The 22,596-nt window shown below is 34.6% G+C and overlaps 1 protein-coding gene across 1 annotated transcript; it reads left to right on the top strand.

Annotated features, from left to right (window-relative positions):
- Positions 1–1,160: 1,160 nt before the first annotated feature.
- LOC129226183 (uncharacterized) lies at positions 1,161–21,934 on the top strand. Its single transcript, XM_054860783.1, has 3 exons — positions 1,161–1,323; positions 10,860–11,022; positions 20,003–21,934. The coding sequence occupies exons 1-3, from the start codon at positions 1,161–1,163 to the stop codon at positions 20,433–20,435; spliced, it is 759 nt and encodes a 252-aa protein (XP_054716758.1). The 3' UTR covers positions 20,436–21,934.
- The last annotated feature ends 662 nt before the right edge of the window (positions 21,935–22,596 follow it).

The following is a 22,596-nucleotide window of genomic DNA, read 5'->3' as shown; positions in this document are numbered from 1 at the left end:
AAGTCACACATACATTTGTGATTTCTTAAGCAACAAAATTTTGTTTATTACCTTATTAAATTATCCGCTTTAATGAAGGGTATGAAGCATCACTTGCGGGACAAAATGACCGTTTTCTTTGTGTGTTTACATTAACTAAAATTAGCTTTGTACATTTTTAATGTCATATGAGCATTTTGCTCTTAAGTATTTTAGGAAATAAAACTTTATGGGATTTCTTCTCGAGTTCTGTGAAAAAAAAAGGCAACTATTGATTTCAAAAATTTAATTTTGTCAGTTATCTCTGATTAAATTAGTATTGTTAGCTTTTAATATATTTTTTTGATAATTTGTTTTCTTTACACTTAAATTGCAGAATTTTGCTAAAATAGTTTCCCTTTTATTAAAAACTCTGGATTAGGATTGTAAAACGTTTATTTTGTAGGCATTAATGATCAAGATTCTGAGGAAATGCCTGAAACTGAAGATGTTCAACCAGAAAACGCAGAAGGTAAAATCAGCATAAATTTTCTGACATGAATTTATTTTTCAAATATGCACATTGTTTTAATTTTTGAAAAAGCTATGCAGGTGGAGTCAAGTTTCAGCGCTAAATTTGTTTGTTGACTTAAATTGCACTTTATTATTGTCACATCACAACATCCAACACTGCTCTTCAGTACTTAGATTTTGAGGCAGGGCTCTGGTGGGTACCACTGCCTCGTACTGAAATGAAAATGAGGCAACATAATAAATTAAAACCAATTTACAATGAGCAATTTTCCAGGAAAAGCAGTACCGGAACGGCGTGGCGCTGCGGAGCGGTCCGGCAGCAATGCATTGAAAAAGCATACGTAGTGTCCTTGCGAGTCTCGCGCTTTGAGCGAGCGATCAATAAAACTTGCTTGGCGAGATTTAATAATACATCTACCGAGCGCCACTGGAGCGATTTTTGACGCTGACGTAAACGCTATCGTCGTGAGCGGCGGAAGAATATCTGAAGCGCTTCCCCCCCCCCCCCCCTCCCCGTCCGCCCGAGAGCAAAAAAAAAAAAAAAAGTAGAAACCGCTCCGCGCCATTCCAACTCTAGCGCATGCGTGGCAACGTCAAACGTATGCGTCTCGGTTGAAAACGCTCTTGCGCGTTCCCACTGACAGCTGCGCTAAGCCTAAAAGGAGAAAATGGCTGCTGAAAAGAGGTTCTTTCTTTCAGATGATGAAGTAAAACTGATTGAGTTGGTACGGGAAAGGCCTATATTGTTCTCCAAGAAAAGAAAGAAGGGCCAGGATATAAATATAAAAGAAAATTGTTGGCGAGAAGTAAGCGAAACTTTACACATTCCAAGTAAGTATGCTTAACGTTTATGATCTTCTTCCTTTGTAGGTGTGAAGTGAAAGCCAGAAATCGCCAAATATGGTTACATTTTCGATTTTGTTTCAGCGTGAACTTAAAACTAGCTAGGGCCGTCCTAAGAAATGGAGGCGTCTAGGGAAGAAATTTTCTGGCTCCCCCCCCCCCCCATACAAAATGGTAGGGAGATAATGGAAAAATACCGAACATTAGTGCATTAATTGTTAAAAAATTGCCCATTAAAACCGAAATTTATGTGCACCATAAACGACAGGAATTGAATTTAAATCTATAGCCTAATCTGGCAGCATTGTGAAGGCTATGCAAATCCTAACCAGAGTATTACAATGCTGCTAGCAGGCACTGATCCAGAAGAGTGTTCATGGTTGTCATGACCCCCCCCCCCCCATGAAGTAATTAAAGATAGTCAAAAACTGGGATTTGGAACTTCTATTTCAAAAAAACAATTGCCCTGACCCCCCATTTTTGCTCAAATGATAGTTTTGAACCCCCACCCCTACTTCCGGAAATGACTCGTTCCAAAACCAGAAGCTGGATCCGCCCTTGGCTGTCAAGTTAGGTTTGGTCAACTGTTGCGTTTTTGCACTTTAAAAACTATTTAAAGGAATAATACTGAAAAATAAATAAAAAAATTTGAATGCTGCAAAAGCTTAGTCAGGAGGCCTCGTCACTGATTCCGTTACGTGCAGTCTATGGGCCAAGCACAAATATCATTCAAGTTCGTTTACCAATCTTGGTGACTAAGAGAACATTCTTGAAATCTATTGTTATTGATGAAATAATACGATATGATGAAGCAATAGAAAACTGCAATGTTCCCACGCGGGAACTGTCTCATTAAGTTTGAATCCGTAATTGAAATAGGAACTACGTTCCATGACCTGTTAGCACTTTCCGAAAAGATGTTGTCTCTAGGTGGCGCTTTACATAAAATATGTGTAATCTAAAAATTTAAGAAACCGTTTTTCAATCGAAAGTACATTATTTTATTACATAAAATACAAAAAACGTAATTTTATTGTTTCACTCAATTTTTCGTTGCAAAACATATTGTTTTAATATCTTACTTTTTTTTACTTAGTAATTTTGTAAAAAAAGAAGGGGAATCAAAAATTTTATCAATCCGCTGTTCTACATGATCTTAATCTCAGGATTTCACTTATTGCACTAGAGCAAGTGCAGATATACATTGTTACGTACAAAAAATTAAAAGGCCCTTTCACCGAATAGCTATAATTGACCTACAAAATCTTAAGAACATAAGCAACTATGACAGATGCCAATACATATTCGCAACTCCAACAAACTATAGGGGCACTGCAGCCATCATCTAATGGCGGATGAAAAAGGTAAAACAAACGCATGCCGTAGTGTATAAAATGCTAATAAGCCTAGGATTTTTTGTTTGAATATATGTTTTTCTTGTTTTATTCTTTTGAAATTATTTTTTTAAGTCTTGTGATATTCTGGCGCACGTAGAAAGAAATGAGAATTCAAGAAGCATTACTAAACGTCAGAAATTAATCCAAATTACGTAGTTCGTAGTTTCTAAGCAGCCATTTCCACGATGTTGAATTTGGTATTGATCAATTTTTGATGGACTTACATTTTCCTTGTGGCCATAAGACTGACAAGAATAAAGTTTAATGCTAGATAATTTAATTATATGGCATTACGATTGATAATCAAAACTGGAAGATGATATTTCTTTGTCATGTTTGGCTAGCGCTAAATGTTTTACATTTGTAGCTGAGTTGTTTCTCAAATTGCCAAATCGGTTAATTTTTTCTGTTTCGTATGTTTCTAATTTCTGAATTATAATTTAATTCTGTCTTTCTATGCAAATCGTCAATGAAATTCTCACAGATATATGGTGGTAGTTTTCTTTTTAATTGATCTTCCATTGTTTATTTAAACTTATCGAATTCTGTAATCTTACTACTATTTTAATACACTCATAATAAAAAATTAAAATGGTATAACTGACATGCGAAATCTCTCCAAGGATTCTTTGCTCGCACAGTGTTAAAACTATAACCCTAAACAAATTTTTGGTGAAGCTTTTCAACTGTTAATGCAAGCAATAAAGTAAAGTTGGCGTACTATTTTGGCGATGAAAATTCTCAGCTTTTGTTTTTACAAATTCTAAACGTTCTTTCTCGGTTAAACATTTTTCATTTCGTTCTACGATAGTATATTGAAGAAAATATTTTACATATTGTCCATTCTAACTAGATGTTGCAGTAAAATAAGGTTAGTTAAATAAATTATTTTCGAATTAGGCGGAGATAAAAGCCCTAATTTTTCAGCTAATGTTATGAAATCCTTCTTTCGAGCTTAAGATTTTGAAAAAAAAAAACCCATATTCTTACAAATTCACACAAAACAGTAAAAAAAATTGACCTGGTATAACGTTATCTTGTTAAAAAAATAAAAAAAAGCTTCGAACAGACGATTATATTTGTTGTGAATTTCTTACAAATGCGAAGTTTGTCAATCCAGAGTTTTCTTGTGTTTACCACCATTTACGACAATCAACTCAATTTTTAGAGGAAAATGAGGGAAGTAATGAAAACTGACATTATTTTGAGAAGCTCGAGAATATCAGTAAGGGACGAAACAATTTCTGTTGCTGAAAGCAATCTAAGACATATCGAATGCGCTAAGAAAAACTCAAAACAAACTGCCTATGTTTACCAACAGACACACGTGGAACGCAATTTTTTACCTTTTCCTTTAATTTTATAGATCACCGCAAGGTAGCGTATTCGAGCGCTGGAGTTGCGAATTTAGAAAGTATTATAAAATTAAACCTTAGCAGACGATAAACTAAAAATTAAAAGTATATTTCACTTTCATATCACGACGTTTTATCTTTTTCTTTTAAAATAATATTCCTTTTTGATTATAGACGATATTTTGAGTTCATTTTTAGCTTGCTTTCCCGTTAAAGCAAAATAAAATAAATAAAGACATGAAAGGTGGCATAATGGGTTAAGGTTTAAGTACCGTAAAACTATTGCTTAGTACAAAAAAAAAAAAAAAAAAAAAAGTCAAAAATAGATAACATAATAAAATTTTAAAAAAAAATCGAAAGTAGGGTGTTGAGATGTGGAAATGTGTCGGTCGTCCTATGTGCTCCTGCCCCCTCCCCAACCCCCAACAACTTTTGAACAAATAGTACGATTCAAACAAGCTTTTTTTTTCCTAAAAGATCTCCCCGACGACATCTCATTCCGGTAATTTCATTTTCTGATTTGAACAACTTTTCGTTCAACTTTGAACAGTTCAAAAAACTTAATATTAGGGCTTACGGAAAAATTTATAGCAAATACTTGCGAACTTAAAGGCGGATTCGTTTAAGAAAAACTTCGTTGGAAAAAGCTCTTGATAAAGAATATTTTTACAAAAGATTTGTTTTTGAAAATTAGCTATTTTAAGGGCTTTTTTTTCGACAATTAAATTTTTTTTTTAACATTAACGACGACGCGAAAAATTATTTTATGGCACCAAAAATTGAAAAAAATGTAGATTTTGAATACATTCTCAGTTTTTGGTAACAAGAACCAGAAAAAAAGTTATTGATAAACAGAAATACCATATCCGTAGACTTAACATTGACGAAAGTCAGACATAAATATGACTGAATCAAAATGAAATAAATTTAAAGCGCAAATGTTTTTACCAAGGCTGCAGAGTCGGAGTTAAAAAGGACCGATTCCTGACTCTGACTCCTACCCTGTCCCCTTGCTTGTGCACTAACTATCAAGCAAATATTCATTGCCGATGCTTGAATAATTTAATCTAGTGGTGAAAAACCATTTTTAACCTACATGCCACAACTCACATTAATAGGAATCTCGCGGGTCAGAAAAAATGTAAAATTTATTTATATGATTTAAATTTTTCTAGATAGCATGTTAAAACAAGGGAAAGGAAAGAAAATTACAAGCCAAAATGGGGTCGTTTCCAAAATTTTAAAAGTATTTTTTTTCTGCAAGAACATGCTTAAAAACGTAGGATCTGGCCATTTTTTAAATAATTTGTTTTAGTTTAATATTTTTAAAAAAATACTTAAGTCGGTATGCCATCATTTGTGACGTCATCAAGATCACGCCTTGTTTGAAAAATCAGAAATTTAAAAAAATTAATTAAAAAATAATTGTTGGGAAAATGAAAGTATTTTCTGGGTCCATGTTTTTTTTTTTTTGCTTATTCTATCAATTTCAGTGACAAAAAGTACTGCTTTTGACTGAAGGAAACAACTCCATTGCTGTCGTCATGGGTGAAAAACTGAATTATTTTAATGACATTAGTGCAACTTTGTGAAATAAAATATCCATTGGTTTACAAACTTCCTCTTTATACTTAACTAGAGGTACCCGCACGGCCTGTAGTAGGAGATTAAAAGGTCATTTGGTTCGCCTATATATTTACAAACAATGTATGGTGAATTCTCTCCAATTTGCTCGCCCTTGTTACGGTTCCACGTTATGGTCACATAATTTGGTAGTTTAATCGTCCACCTTTATGATAATTTGCTCGGTAAAATGTTCTTAAAATTGGAATAGAAAAAGAACAAAATCGAATTTTCGAAAAATCGCTTCGAGGTGCCCCTTGCTACAAACTAATTTTGTGCCAAATTTCATGAAAATCGGCCGAACGGTCTAGGCGCTATGCGGGTCACAGAGATCCAGACATCCAGACAGAGAGAGATCCAGATATCCAGACAGACAGACTTTCAGCTTTATTATTCACTGTTATAACTAGAGGTTCCAGACGAGTGAATATATTCCCCCTAAGGTGAAAGCATGGTGACCAAGGGTGCCATACTGGCCAGGAAGTAAAGCAGAGGTGCGAAAGTAGCAGACAGTCGTAGACAGGGGTGCCAAAACAGCAAGCAATCGCTAAATGACTTGCTGGCGCATGCGCTTCCGGCATACATTCACCATTCAACCACTTCAATATGGCGGACGAATGATAGGTTGCACTACGCGTGGCTTCTACGTCTTTCACATTGAATGAAGTACACTATTGGATTAAATCTCAACTTTTGTAGGATAATTCTTTAAAATAACAAGTAAGTACAGCTTTTGATCACTTTATAGCTTTTAGGGCTTTCAAACATAGTTAAAAGTACGTTTAATGCTTTTCAGTTACCGTTAGTCCGTTACGATACCGTAGTACCGTTAGTTGTTTATTTTCAGGTTACCGTTACTGTCGTGAAAATTCCATCATTCAAAACGCTAATAAATGTATCTATCATTATTTTCTTGAGTACTCGATAAGCAACATTTAATCACCGAAATAGTAACCGCAATGTTATTTTCAATAATCAACAAGTGAGAACCTAAATGAAAATGATTCTTGTGCTTTGTGTAGCGAGCGCAAAAAAATAAAAAAGAAATCTCTCTCCGTCTATCTTTTTCTTTTGCTTTTTCAATCAAGTGTTTGAATCATTTCCTGTTAGCGGTTATTCGATAGTGTTAGGAATTTCTTTAAATTTTTAACTGTCGAAAAATTTTATGCGCATTTTATTTTATTGTTATTTTGATTGAAATTTTGAACGTTTGAGAAACGATTTTGTTTTTCCGTAACTTTAATATCCCAGAATATTTTTGGCTGTTCATGTAAATAATTCATAAGTACATCTACACTTTACTTTCGGTGCGGTTATTTCTCACAAATGATCATTAATTTAACTATGAATATTCAAATAATTACTCGTCTTTAACTTTAAATTTATTTGTGACAACTCTTTGATACCAAATAAAGTCTGTAGATATTTATTGTTTTATTCATTTTTAATATTACTTTGTAAAAAAAAAAAAAAAAAACTCATCAGTACGCAGAATTTTCACAAGTTTTTTACCGCCCCGAGAGTTATTATAATTATTATTATTTATTTTATTTATTTTTAAGAAAAGGATAAAAATTTCACAGGTCCGCAATGTTTTTCATTTGTTTTTACCGACCCGTGGGTCAAAAGAGGTTGAGAAACACTGATGTAGAGAACGATCAGATGAATTAAAGCAATGAGCACTTCTTAACTATGTTGAAAACTCTGAAATATGGTCAAATGCTGTAATTACAAGTTTTAATCATTTCCAATACTGAATTCATGCAATGTGAAAAGTGTGCAAAACGTAGACTATCATGAATCAAAACAAAACTATTAAAAAAAGAAAAATACACAACTGTATTCAAAAACGCACACAATACGGGGGAGGGGGGGAAGGATCTACAGTAAGGGTGCCATTTCTCTCTCCGAAGGTTCATTCTTTTCACCCCGGCTGCCTATTTTTTAAAAGGTGCCTGTTTTTCACCCTAGTTAGAGGTGCAATTTCGGCTCCGTATTAGGTGCCGCTGGTGAACAAGCGTTTCACCCCTGAAAGGTGCCGAATGCAACCTGTAGTTTTAACAGTGTTGGAAAAGATAAAGACAACTTCACAAGATTTTAATCATTCATAACATTGCGTAAAATATGCCAACGTAGGAAGAAAACTTTTTACAACTTCAAAAACAGCTTCCAAACAACAACTTCCAAATTATTGACTGATGCAACGAGATGGGCCCAATATTGCCCACTTTTCTCTTCTTTATCTTTATCTTTACTAATAACAAAACTAAAAGTCTCTGTTCGGATCTTTGTGACTTGCTTAGCGTCTAGACCGTTCGGCCGATTTTCATGAAATTTGGCACAGTATTAGTTTATAACATGGGGGTGTACACCTCGAAGCGATTTTTCGAAAATTCGATGTGGTTCTTTTTCTATTCCAATTTTAAGAACAAAATTATCGTAAGATGGGTAAGTAAATTACGAAATTATCAAAACGTGGAATCGTAATATGGGCACAAGCCAATTTGCGAGATACGAAATTATCATAACATAGAACCGTAACATGGGTCACGCCAATTTCTCGCCAATTGGCGAGAAAATTCACCATGCATTATTTGTAAATATACAGGCGAACCAAAAGACTTTTTTATTTTTCTATTACGGGCAAAGCCGTGCTGGTACCACTAATTGTAAAATAAAGAGAGGAAAACAATTTCACACACACTACCCTGCCCGATGAGTGCAGCGCTGTGCGTTCTAGCTTTATTTTAAGTCGAATATCAGAAATCCCGTTATAACGAACTTGAAGGAACCGGATATCTCGAAGGATGTTTCGTTGTATTGGTATTCACTGTAACGGAATTTCACTGAAAACAAAAAAATGTGGAGAGGCACAAAGTTAATCGGAATGGCTCAGTTATCCAAGGGTGTTTGTGAACCAAAATTTCTGTAAGTTTTGGGTTGGTCACACATTCTAAAACTGAAAAATTATTTTTAAAAAAAGTCTGAAATGTTTTTTTTTTTTTTTTTTACATCGAGAGGTGGAGTCATTTGTCGAGCTTCATCATACTTTCTGAAAAATTTCACATGGTGTGCAGAAAATTTTACTTGAGTCCACTCTCACCCCTGAGTTACTCTGAATGACCGATGACCGTATTAATTTTAATTCGAACTCATTCTAATATTTCGAAAAAAAAATGTCTGAAAAATTATCAAAATCTTATAAGAAAGTTTCTTCTATTAGTTGTTTTTTGTTTCAATTATTAAAAATGTTTTCCTTTTTTGAGCAATTACGATTGCTTATTGTTCTTATTTGACTGTTTTGATGTTCCTATGATTTTATTTTCCCACCGCCTCCCTCTGCAGCACCACCATCGACCGGCCTCACGATGCTGCCCCTCTGGCGAAAACCGTCTCCAGAATGCATCCATATCCAACATACACATACACCTACACACACATCTGCACACACACCTACACACACATACATACACACGCACGCATACCTACACACACCTACACACTCACACACATACACACACCTACACGCTCACACACTTACACACACTCCTACATACACACCACCACACACACAGTGGCGGCGCTAGGCGTCGGCGACGTCGGCGACTGCCGACGGCCTCGCGCAGATAGGGCCTCGCAAAATTCTCAGAAGTAAATTCTCAAAAGTTTTAAGAAATTTCCATGTTTTCAATTGAAGCTCTTATTAAATGCAACAGACACAAAAGTAATCAAAATAGTGCGTACAGCGGAGACTGCACAGAGTCAGCCTCAGCAAATGCAGGGCCCAATTCTGTCGGGGCCTGAAGTTAAACGATTCAGTAGCTACAGCTTATTGATCAGCTAACTCTATTCCCCTCACCCCCGTCCTATTTCTTTTCTTTTTCTCTTGTTTCCTAAGTTTATCTAAAATAAGGAAATATTCAAAATGCTGCTCTTCCGAATACACACCCCTCCTCCACCACCCTACACACACACCCCTCCATACACACGCACACCGAAAGCATTATGGAGCATCTGAAATTTCGTTTCCAGATCGCGATATTTTCAGCTTAAAGCCCTCAAACACTAAACAATATCGAAAATCGCTTAAAATTGTGTTTTTGTAGCTTGAATTTCAAAAATTACCGAGCCTAATATTACAAAATATGGCCTTACAATCGCATTTTAAGGCTTGAATTTCAGAAAATGTTCGGGCAAGGGTCCCCATACCGCCTTTCTTTTATACCATTAGCAATTAGGTTTATTATACTACATTAACAAAAAGTTTAAGTGGACTGGCTCCTGAATATAAAATATTGCTAAAGTTTTTAGGACCATAATTTTTAAAAATTTTCGAAGGTAGAGCTCCTTTCCTTCCCGTAAATCTTTAAAATTTGTCTAAAATTCTGTTTTTGAAACTTCAATTTCGAGAATTTGCAGGGGATTGATTTTGTCCTATTTTTTAAAACAAAAGAATCGATCTGGGACAGTCTCTGACCCTAAAGTCAATAAATATGGCCTATAATTGCGATTTTAAGGCTTCAATTTCTAGAAATTTCCGCGAGACCTCTATAAATTTTTTCCCTTAACATCAGCAAAGAAAGCCTAAAATGGCGTTTTGAAACAACAAATTTAAAAAAATTTCGGGGGAGTACCTCCGGACCCCCCTTTCTATCAGGTCATTTCTTCCCCTTCAATGTGCCGCCCCTCCCCCTATCACCAAAACTTTTTGATTGCGCCAATAGTCACGAAATGTTTTTGTCGTAGCAATTAAGTGAATCGGAAACTCTAAGTGCCAATAGTTAGTACAAAAATTAATTCAATGATTTGACTGAAAATATTTTATGATTAAAAGGGCCTCGCAAAACTGCATCGCCGACGTCTACTTTTGCTCTTGCGCCGCCACTGCACACACATACACACACGCATACCTACACACACCTACATACTCACACACCTACACACACACACACAAATACACATACACACACTCATGCCTGCACACAGACACACGCCCGCATACACACACACACACACACTCGTGATTGCGAAAAACATAATTTGAATTTAAAATGTCAAAGTTTAAATTTTTTTTTTTTTTTTTTTTTTTTGTGTTATTCAAAATGCAACTAGTCCCTTCATGCTAATGATGCGCCGACTTCATTTTTAGTTGATGTCTGTAAAACGAAGTGGAAGTACCTTCGTGATTACTATGTAAGAAGAAAGCACAGAACATATGATCAACCCGTTCGTTATAAAACAGAAGTAGAGAAAAGGAGAAGAGAGCTTCTTACCTTTTTGGATGAGCCAGAGGCATATGTGCCCCAAGAACCGTAAGTTCATTACTTCTTTTATCCATTTCTGTGTAGATCAAGTTTACTACAACAGTAGAGTCGCGAAAATCCGAATCTCAGAAGTCCGAGGTTCCAGTTAATTTGAGGTGCTTTCTTGACATTTATATCTTTAAATAGCTAAAGCCATTGTAAAGCTTCCATACAATAAAGAATTAAATAATGTAATCAAGAGGTCAATGTCAACAACACTTGCAAAGTGGTACAAAATTTTTATTGACTATTAAAAATAGAGTAAGATATATTTGGGAGAGATAATTTGACATCAAAAACGACTTGAAATTAACATTTTTTTGTCCATAAGAACAAGTAGATAACTCTCTTCGAACAATTGATTGGAATCAAAATGGGATATGCACAACTTGAGGCGTTCAAGTTGTATGAATGAAATTAAAAACCTTCTACTGTTATACTGCTAACCATTTTTGTGTCATGCAAGTGACATACATAAGCACGCACATATACATTCTAACGTCTCAACGAGGCCTTCTGAAACGAATTCGAGGACAGTTAAAAAACGATTTTTGGTTGCCTTCCAATTTACGCACATAAACCTGTGCAATCATTGTGAAAAATGAGCTGATGTGTGCATCACATGACTTCCTTTTACGCTAATTTAACGATAATAGTGCCTTGGACTTGGAGCAAGCAAATAAACAGTTCATATATTTTCACCCCAAGTTTGTTGCGAACCGAAGCAAAAAAATAGAAGAGAAAAACGTTTTATAGAGATTAATTTTCCCAATTATGGCAATTTTAATGGTTAACTCACTAAATATCGCCAATAGAGTCCAAATTGAAACCAGATTAAAAAAAATAATAATAATAATAAAAACGCCAAGTTGGTGACAAAACTTGGAGACCAAAAGCTTGGCGACACATTGCCAAATTATAACATCACTTGAGTTTGCATTGAAATTAGCAATGATTTCCCCCAAAAAAGGTGTAAAAGACCCCCTTTGGAGCATCCGAATGCAACCAAAAGAGGAGATGCACAACTAGTCCCCACTAGGAGTCGATGTACCAAATTTCAACTTTCTAGGACATACCTTTCTTGTGTTATGCGAGATACATACGCACATACATACGTACATACAGACGTCACGAGAAAACTCGTTGTAATTAACTCGGATATCTTCAAAATGAATATTTCGGATGGGTATACGCTCTTATGCATCTATCCACTTGTGGTCGGGTTGAAAAAAAAAACTCAATATTCATTCGGGGGCGAACAAAATGGAAATTAAGGCCGGTTATTATTAAATTTATTTAAATTCCATTTTAAGGAAAAAATCGCCTTAAAATGGAATTTAATTAATGGAATTTTCGAGGGAAATTTTTTTCGCAAATTCAATATTTCCTTTTTGGTAAAAGGAAGTAAAAAGTAGTCAAATATCCTTTGTGGTAATAAAAATGGAAATTTCTTTTGAAATTTTAGTAATAAATTGTTTGTAAAGAAAACACTTCCTTTTCCTTGGACAAAGAACACGTCCTTACGTCGTCTAAAAAGTGTTAAGTTTCAATTTGCTAAGAAATTTCCGAATAATCCGAGTTTTCAGTAATCGGAGCCAGAATTACCTCGGATTTTCGAGACTCTACTGTATTTCAATTTGAAAAATTACGAAATTAACCTTTTTTTTCTTCAAAAAATTGCAACTGTCTTGAATGATATGATTTTTTAAAGTGTACCCTAATTGTATGGGATGGTAAATTTGTACTTCTAACTTGCAATAGCATTTTTGGAGGAGTAAATTTTAGGGGCCATTCATTAATTACGTAAGGGTCCTTAGGGGGGTAGAATAAGTTCTACATACCCTTACTTGTGAGGGGGGGGGGAGAATTCAAACCCATTCTTACGTAACATTTTCCAATTCGATATTTTATATTAGAAATCGTGCGGTCAAGTGGGATCATATTTCATTCGCATCTGAAAGGTAAAAAACGTATTATAAGCTGTTTTTTACTTGTTTTACAAAGAATGAATAGTGTAAAATATAATAAAAGAATCGCACTATGTGCGGAATGTTTTATTTTTAACTAGTGGTACCCAGGGCCGCGCCAAGCCTGATCGGCGCCGTCGTGCAAATGTTTTTTGAGCGCCTTTATACTCTGGCGATCGAGAAAATATATTTAACACCTGGTAGGAGGTTTTGTAGACAAATATAAAACGAAAAAAAAATACGTTTGGCATTTAGTTTATACAAAAAAAAAAGTGTGAATATTTAATTTCGCAATATGGTGTACGTTTTTACTTCATATCTCGAAATTATTTTGAGTTCAGCAGCTCCTCTGATATGCTAATGCGTTTTGGAAGGAGAAAATATATTAATAGTATCTAAGTTAAAGTCACTCTGAATATCTATACCTAATCTCTAAGTGATAAATAATTAATGAAACTTTTATGCCTGTCAAAACATGACAACAAAAATGACATGATGCAACTAAAAAATAGGTTTAGGGGGCACAAATTGAAACAAACCAAAAAAAAAAAAAAACTCTTAATAAGAGGGGTCCGGGGATTCCCCCGGAAAATTTGTGAAATATGTGGTTTGAAAAACGCAATTTTAGACGGTCTTTGGTGGTGTTATGGGGAAAAGGGGTACAAGGCGGTCTGCTGAAATTTATAGAAGATGGAAGCTTTAAAACATGATTGTATACTTCATATCTATAGACGTTAGAATAACGAATGGAACTCTGAGATTCTACCCGATCGTTTTTTTCTTTGAAAAATAGATAGAAATCAATTCTCCTTTTCTCCCCACCAATTTTTCGAAATGGAACAAAAACGCAATTAAAACACTTTGAAGATTTTTACAAGAAGGGAATTCTGGAGCTCCACCCCCCCCCCTGATTTTTTTCCCAAAATTCAAGTCCTAAAAACCTAAGCAGTATTTTATGATATTAGGAGAAGTGGTTCAGAGGCTATTCTAACTTAGGTTTTTCAAAAGACTTATGGAAAAATTTAAGTTTTTATGATATTTAAGAAAAGGGGTTCGGAGGCCTTTGCCCGAATATTTTCTGAAAACGAAGTCTTAAAAACATAACTGTAAGACCATGTTTGGTGACATTAGATCCGGCATTCTTTCGAAATTGAAGCTCAAAAAACGCAATTTAAGTGATTTTCGAACGGAGTTTCAAGCGATGTTGTTTCGGATTCGGGGGCTTTCTCGAAATTTTGTGAAATTGAAGATCTGGAAACGAAATTTGAGATGCTCCGTAATGCTTTTAGCGGGGGGGGGGGGGGAGCGATTCGGCAGAGTAGCATTTTGAAAATTTTCTTACTTTCAGGCGAACTAGAAAAAAGAAAAGAAATAGGACGGAGGGGGAGTAGATGACCAATTGTGGATACTAAAGTTTTAACCCAACATCATTATTTTTTCCTTATTAAAATCACTTTGTTGGACGCATTCTCCCCCCCCCTTCAGAAGTAAATATTTTTGAAAAACATTCAACTAAGCATTCTGGAGGGGAGGGGGCACGGGGCGGTGCAACCAAAGGGGTGTCCTCTGGACAATTCTGGTTGCGCCACGAAACAGGAGGTGACGGATTATATTTCTGAATTAAGGGATAATATTGCAGGAGTTATTCCGCTTGAAAATCTGAAACTGAAACTTGCCGTTAAAACGAATACTTCCAATTTACGAAGTCGTTAAAAAGGCATTGAATTTAATGTCTAAAACAAACACATTATCCAAAGCTCTTTCTTAAATTTAATACACAAATAGTTGAAGAAAAAGGGGATGAAGGAATTGAATAATCATGGTCAAGTCGTTACTTTTCAGAACTAAAAGTTAATCTAAATCATTGTCTACAAAAAATTCATCTTACGCACAAGTAAATAATATGCAAATGTGCTTACCGTATTTTTTAATGTATGATAACATGATGCAGTGAAATTACCATTCACAGTAGTTAAAATCACAAAAAGACATATTGCACAAATTATAACATGTTCACCGCAAGAACAGAAATGGGCAAATTTCTTGCGCTGCTTCGTATGCACAATCTTGTGAAATTATAGACATACCGAAATAACATTCATGGCTCCACATATGAAGAAAAATACCGATGTATGCATTAATTAGCATCACGTGTTTTCAGTGTAAAAGATTGCGCTTCTGAATAGCATATTCAGACACAAGACATTCCCCCCCCCCCCTTATGGATAGGCAGTAAGGAGGATTGTTTGTTTTAATGAGCAGTATGATTTCACAGGTACTTTAATAGAAAAATGTAACAGTTCAATTTTATTTTTTTGGTTGGAGATTTTTTCTTTCATTTGGAGCATTGATTCGTAGAGCTCGGCGCCTTTTTGGCTCTGGCGCCGTCGTGCGCCGCACGACCTTGCACATAGGGACGGCGCGGCCCTGGTGGTACCCGCATGCCTTTGCCCGTAATAGAAAAATTAAAAGGTCTTTTGGTTCGCCTGTATATTTACAAATAATGTATGGTGAATTTTTCTCGCCAATTGGCTCGTACCCATGTTACGGTTCCACGTTTGATAATTTCGTATCTCGCCAATTGGCTTGTGCCCATGTTACGGTTCCACGTTATGATAATTTCGTAATTTACTCGCCCATCTTATGATAATTTTGTTTTTAAAATTGGAATAGAAAAAGAACCACATCGAATTTTCAAAAAATCGCTTCGAGGTGCACACCCCCATGCTACAAACTAACTTTGTGCCAAATTTCATGAAAATCGGCCGAGCGGTCTAGGCGCTATGCGCGTCACAGAGATCCTGGCAGACAGAGATCCTGACAGGCAGAGATCCGGACCGACAGAGATCCTGACAGACAGAGAGACTTTCAGCTTTATAATTATTAAAGGTGAAGACTAGCATATATCATATACTCATATGTAATATATTTGAAAAATAAAAATTTTTGATAAACGTCAAACTGGGAGTTTTAGAATAACTGATCCTTCTCTAGTAACATTTTATTATTTTGAAAAACGAAATGGAATCTTACGTAAGAATAGGGGGAGAGTTTTGAAAAATCTTAACCTTTACGTGGGGAAAAGGGGGGGGGGGTGTTCAAAAATTGCCAAAATCATTCCTTACGTAATTAATGAATGCCACCTTACTGTCTTTCAATGTGCAGCTATTTAGCATTAGAAGACGATTCTGTGCTTTTAAATTGTAATCGTATTGACTAGGAATACAATTATTGATTGCAATACCGGTATACCGGGGTACCGAATACCGGTATTTCGAGCTATTTTGCAGTTTCTTAATACCGGTATTTGTTGAGGTAAAATTCCGGTATTTTCGGTATTAGCTGCAAATAATAAATAGTTTTAATTAAAAAGTTTTCAATTTAACTTATTCGGTATGTAATACCGTTATTTTTTTTTTTTTTATTTTCAAATCTTTTTCGATGAGACACAACCAAAATCAATCTATTGATGTAAAAATTAGGCTTCAAAAGCACGAATTAACAGAACATAATTCAATAAAAGTAGCAGAAGGATTTCAAAATGATGTATTCATTACTAGATGGTGAGTTGAATCGTATTTCCGTGCGCTTATGTGGACCATACTTTGATTTTTTTCTTTCACCTCACTCATTTTTAGCCTACTTTCCCAGTAAAAGTCAGAACAAGAAGTTCTGTCTAGAACTAGACGAGCCTACTTTCCCTTATACCCATACTACTTTCTAGTACCTGATCAATATTCTCAAAAATAGCTAAAGTTTCAAATTTTTTCAAGCATATTTTTAAAATACTTTAAACTGATAAAATATTCCTCACTCATCTAAAAAAAATTAGATGCGTAAAAAAAAGAAAAAAAAAACGAACGAATAAAATAGCAGCAACTTTTAAACAAAGCAGCTAATACACTTTTTCCATTTCAAAAAAATCTTTAACAGCTTTTAAACGAAAAAATAGTAATTAAAATTAATAAGCTCATTAAAATAAATACATCATATCAAAAAAAAAAAAAATCGTCTTTTTCCCCTATTTTGCCAAAAACTTTTTTTTAAATGAATTAATGCACTTACCAAAAAAAAAAAAAAAAAAAAACAATAAAATGTCAATTTAAAGAAATAATTTTCATTGTCAAAAAAAAAAAAAAAAAAAAAAAAATCGTCTGCGCATATATATCGTCATGCAGAAACATGACTTCGAGTTTATTCGCCAAAAACTGAGTACCTAAATTGAAACTTGAGCGTAAAAATAAGAACAAGTCATATCAACAATAATTATTTCACAGTTAAAACCATAGCTGCGGAGTCGGAGTCGAAGTCAATCTCATTTTGAGATAAAGGAGTCGGAGTCGAATATTTAAGAATCGGAGTCAGTGATTTGTCCTCCGTGTGTAAATTTTTGCCAAAGCTACGAAGTCAGAGTCGAGGAGTCGGAGTCCGATTGATTGTCGGGCACAGGAGTCGGAGTCGGAGTCAAGTGCCCCTAAATTATCGGAGTCGAACTCTGGAGTTTGGCGTCAAGAGTTATTTCCAACAAAATTTGTTTGAAGTAAATCCGCCTTCAAGTACAGAATCTACATTGACTTTCATTTTCCCCGTAAGCGATATTGTTAAGGGATTTGAACTGTTCAAAATTGAACGGAAAATTGTTCAAATCAAAAAGATATTTTACACACAAGTTTTTCATCAAAAGCTTTTTCCTACAAAGTTTGTTTGAAGCAAATTCGCCTCACAGTTCGGAATTTGCCTTGAATTTCCCCGTAGACGCTAATGTTAAGTTTTTTTGAACTGTTGAAAATTGAACAAAAAATACTTCAAATCAAAAAGTAAAATATGGGAATAAGATGTTCTCGCCGAGATCTTTCGAAGAAAAAAAAGTTTTTTCGAATCGGACTATTCATTCATAAGTTATTAGGGGGGGACAGACCGACAGACAGACATTTTTCCCCATCTCAATACCCTACTTTCCAATTTTTAATTTTTCGATAATTATTTAATTATTTTAATTATTTTTCACATTTTTTGTTTTTCACGATATTTTTAAGATGCATTGAGCCTTCTTTCATGCTTTTTTCTTCTTTTTCTGACTTTTACTGGGAAAGTAGGCTAAAAAGAAGAAAAAAGCATGAAAGAAGGCTTAATGCATTTTAAAAATATCGCGAAAAACAAAAAAAAAAAAAAATCAAAAATAAATAAAATAATTAAATAAATATCGAAAAATTAAAAATTGGAAAGTAGGGTATTCAGATGGGGAAAAATGTCTGTCGGTCTGTCTGTCTGCCCCCCCCCCCCCCTAATAACTTTTGAATGTATAGTCCGATTCGAACAAACTTTTTTTTGTTCGAAAGATCTCGGCGAGTACACCTCATTCCCATATTTCACTTTTTGATTTGAACTTTTTTGTTCAATTTTGAACAGTTCAAAAAAACTTAACATTAGCGCCTACGGGGAAATTGAAGGCGATTCCGAACTGTGAGGCGAATTTGCTTCAAACAAACTTTGTAGGAAAAAGCTTTTGATAAAAAACTTGTATATAAAATATCTTTTTGATTTGAACGATTTTCCGTTCAATTTTGAACAGTTCAAATCCCTTAACATTAGCGCCTACGGGGATACTGAAAATCAATGTAGATTCCGTACTTGAAGGCGGATTTACTTCAAACAAATTTTATTGGAAATAGCTCTTGACGCCAAACTCCAGATTCCGACTCTGAGAATTTAGGGGCACCTGACTTCGACTCCTGTGCCCGACAATTAATCGAACTCCGACTCCCCGACTTCGATTCTGACTTCGTAGCTTTTGCAAAAATTTATACACGGAGGACAAATGACTGAGTCCGATTCTCGGATATTCGACTCCGACTCCTTTATCTCAAAATGAGATTGACTCCGACTCCAACTCTGCAGCTATGGTTTTAACTGCGAAATACTTATTGTTGATATGACTTTTTTTTTTATTTTCATGCTCAAGTTTTAATTTAGGTATTTAGTTTTCGGGGAATTAACTCGAAGTCATTTATGTTTCTACATAAACATATGCGCAGTCGATTATTATTATTATTTTTTTTTTTTTTTTTTTTGACAATGAAAAGTATTTTTTTAAGTTGACATTTTATTGTTTTTATTTATTTTGGTAGGTGCATTAATTCATTTAAAAAACTATTTTTGGCAACAGGGGAAAAATAAACGATTTTTTTTTTTTTTTTTGATATGATGTATTTATTTTAATGAGCTTGTTAATTTTAATTATTATTTTTTCGTTTTGAAAGCTGTTAAAGATTTTTTTTTAATGGAAAAAGTGTATTAGTTGCTTTGTTTAAAAGGTGCTGCTATTTTATTTGTTCGTATATTTTTATTTTTTACGCATCTAATTTTTTTAGAGGAGTGAGGAATATTTCATTCCTAGAAATTAGCTTAAAATATTAAAAAAATATGTTTGAAACAATTTGTGATTTTAGCTATTTTTGAGAATATTGATCAGGTACTAAAAAGTAGTAATGGGTATACGGGAAAGTAGGCTCGTATAGTTCTAGACAGAACTTCTTGTTCTTTTTGCGAAAGTTAATTTTAAGTGTAATTTAGACTGAATTTGCGCTATGAATAATTTAATCCAACCATCAGTTGCAACAATACTTTATTATTTTTTTAAAAAAGTTTTCTCAATTGTACTAAATTTTGACAAAACCTTTTTCTTGTTAGTACTAGTATTACAAATGATAATTTTTTGTCACCGGTTTGGTTTGTTGTCCTGTCTCGCTATTTAGCAAGCTAATATTTAAAAATTGTGTAGTGCCCCTGCTTGAATATGCAAACCAATTAAAATTTAACTAGAAACTCACTTTAATTTTAAAAAGTTTACTATTATTTGTATTTTACCAATATATTATTTTATATTATTATTATTCAATGAGAGGGTAGTGGCAAAAATTCTTGTCAATATTGTCTAAGGTGGCAGAACTACACGAACCGGCCCTGAGTGTAACATATGCAAAGATCTCCTGTCAGAGTTATACGTTCTTTCTTCTTTTCAGGTCCATTTCGACTGTCCACATTAAACAAGAACCAGCAGATTCATCAGACGAAGCAAATTCTGTTGGAAGTTATTCACAGATAGAAATCCAATCATATACATCTAACCAACAAGGGATGCTGGATGTAAATGATTTTTTGGAAATAGAATGTCACCAGCCGCAGGAAACAAAATACTGTGAAGAAGATCCAGTAACTAATATTAGTACTCCCGAAACAGAAGCTAGTGATGATCCAAAAGATAAGCTCGATGGCGCCGATTCTTTCGTTTTTGAATTGCCTAAAAGAGATCATATTGACGATTTCTTCTACGGTCTAAGCACGACTATGCGCACCCTACCAACTCGTCTAATTGTCGAAGCAAAAAATGAACTTTTTCAAGTAATGTCAAAATATGAACTAAGAGCTTTGGAAATGAAAAAACAGAAATGTTAAAGCAGTTTTCGGAATTAGAGAGCCATCAGACGAAGTAAACAAAATACTGTGAAGAAGATCTAGCAACTAAAACAGGAATAGCTAAAAGAATATCCCGGTTTTAAAAATTGAAATGTCATAAACTATTACATTTAGCTCTATAAATGATACATAAAGATAAATTGTCCCGGTTTCTTTTCACTCACAAATGTTCGAGGTGTGAGCCTTTCGTAACACGACACATATCTAACATACGTTTTGGAGTACATTTCACTGTCTATTTTTCGTAATGCTACATATATGAGATCTTTCAGTTCTTGCAATATTGTAGGCAATGGTGGTGTATAAACACTGTCTTTGACGAAACCTCATAAAAAAAACCCCATGGGGTTAGGTTTGAAATCTGGCTGGTCAACGCATAAAGCGTAAATCATCACTTGCACGGCCAATTCAGCGTTGCAGAACGTCAGTAGCTCAGTGAAAGGGAGGGGGGCACACTCCCTAGAGGTCTTGGTTAAAAAATTATGCCAATCCTAATACAGTAGTAAATACACGTGTAAGCACTGTTGTGACAAAAAACAAAAGAACAAAAAAAAAAAAAAAACCCTCCAGAAAGAATTTCTGGCTGCACTAGTGCGGAACGTGCACGTTTAGATAGTTACGCACTTTCAAAAAAAAAAACTTGGACAGTTTATCTTTATTTTTATGTATCATTTATAGTGCTAAGTGTAATAGTTTATGACATTTAAATTTTTAAAACCGGAATATTCTTTTATGCTAACCCTGTATTACTTACGCCCGAAACAAAAGCTAGTGCTGATCCGAAGGATGAAATCTATTGTGCCGATGCTTTCGTTTTTGATTTGAGTAAAAGAAATTACATTGATGATTTCTTCTTCAGTCTGAGCACGACGGTGTAGTTGTAGAAGCAGAAAATGAATACTTTCAAGTCATGTCCAAATATGATTTGAAAACTTTCAAAATTAAGTTTTCAAATGCATACAATATACTGACAGACCGGTTATAACATTCAGAGACCGCAGGTTCTGGATGTCATACCCGCGCTGTCGGTATATTGCTTGTAGTTTAGCCTTAGCTTTTAAAGGCGGTAACTTACTGCTTAAGTTTTAAAAGTTTTCGGAATAAGAGAATCTGCAGTAGCGGGGGGGGGGGGATGCCGCGGAGAAGACTCAGTAACTATTATTAGTGCGTCCGAAACAGAAGTTAGTGATGATCCGACAGGTAAAATCGACAGTGCCGATCACTAGCGCAGCCAGAAATACCTTCTAGAAGGGGTGTTTTAGATCAAAAATACCTTCTGAAGGTTTTTTTATTTTGATCAAATAAGCCCTTTCATATGCAAAAACTACTGTATTGGAATTTGCATTTATGTTAAAACCAATGCCTCTAGGGGTGTTTTCACCCCCCCCCCCTCGTTCGCTGCGCCACTGGTGCCGATGCTTTTGCTTTTTATGTGCCTACAAGAGATCACATTGATGATTTCTTCAGTCCAAGCATGACGAAACATACCTACTTTTAATTTACTTGCTCATCAAGAACATCATGTAAATAATGTATATAAATAAAACGTTTTATTATTTTTGTTGTTATTTGAAACTGTGTTCTCCAAAAATAGAGTAAGTGTCATTTAGTAGTTCGATAGAAAGCAGTTTGTATAACAAATATTCATTTCAATTAAAACGCCAAAATTTATAAACATATGTTACGCGCATAACACATTAATTTTTAGGAAATTTAGGAGCGTATGCTCCTCGCACCATCGCTTGGTTCATCGTTATTCTAGCAAAATACATGTTTTTATATAATGTCATATGAACTGACACATCACTTACCAGCATGATGAAATGTATTGTATATTCATAAAAGACAACCAATGCAATGTAAATTGCATCCTAAATTCACAATGTAGTTTTTTAAAAAAATGATCTAAACGCCGTATGGTGCATTATAAGTACGTCATGTATTCACATGACGCAGACAAATGCTCCATGAATTCATACGATGTAAGATTAGTATATATCGTCGGCAGGATTTAATCAGTTCACAAATTCTTCCGAAATACGCGTTGTAAGAAAATGCTGAAATCTATTAAACTCATGAAAATGAGTTGGCATGCTGATACAATGTTAAACGAATGTTCACAATCAAAATTAGCCGAACA

The sequence above is a fragment of the Uloborus diversus genome, chromosome 7 (assembly GCF_026930045.1).
Source record: "Uloborus diversus isolate 005 chromosome 7, Udiv.v.3.1, whole genome shotgun sequence".
NCBI classification, from domain to species: Eukaryota; Metazoa; Arthropoda; class Arachnida; order Araneae; family Uloboridae; genus Uloborus; species Uloborus diversus.
Note: the sequence above shows the minus strand (reverse complement) of the source record. Positions and strands in the feature narration are given on the sequence as shown.

What these genes read in the sequence shown, in the direction of transcription:
- LOC129226183 (XM_054860783.1), top strand. Translation starts at nt 1,161, where the DNA reads ATGGCTGCTGAAAAGAGGTTCTTTCTTTCAGATGATGAAGTAAAACTG. An exon ending in CGAAACTTTACACATTCCAA is followed by an intron (nt 1,324 to 10,859) that starts GTAAGTATGCTT and finishes CTTCATTTTTAG; the next exon opens with TTGATGTCTGTAAAACGAAG. An exon ending in GCATATGTGCCCCAAGAACC is followed by an intron (nt 11,023 to 20,002) that starts GTAAGTTCATTA and finishes TCTTCTTTTCAG; the next exon opens with GTCCATTTCGACTGTCCACA.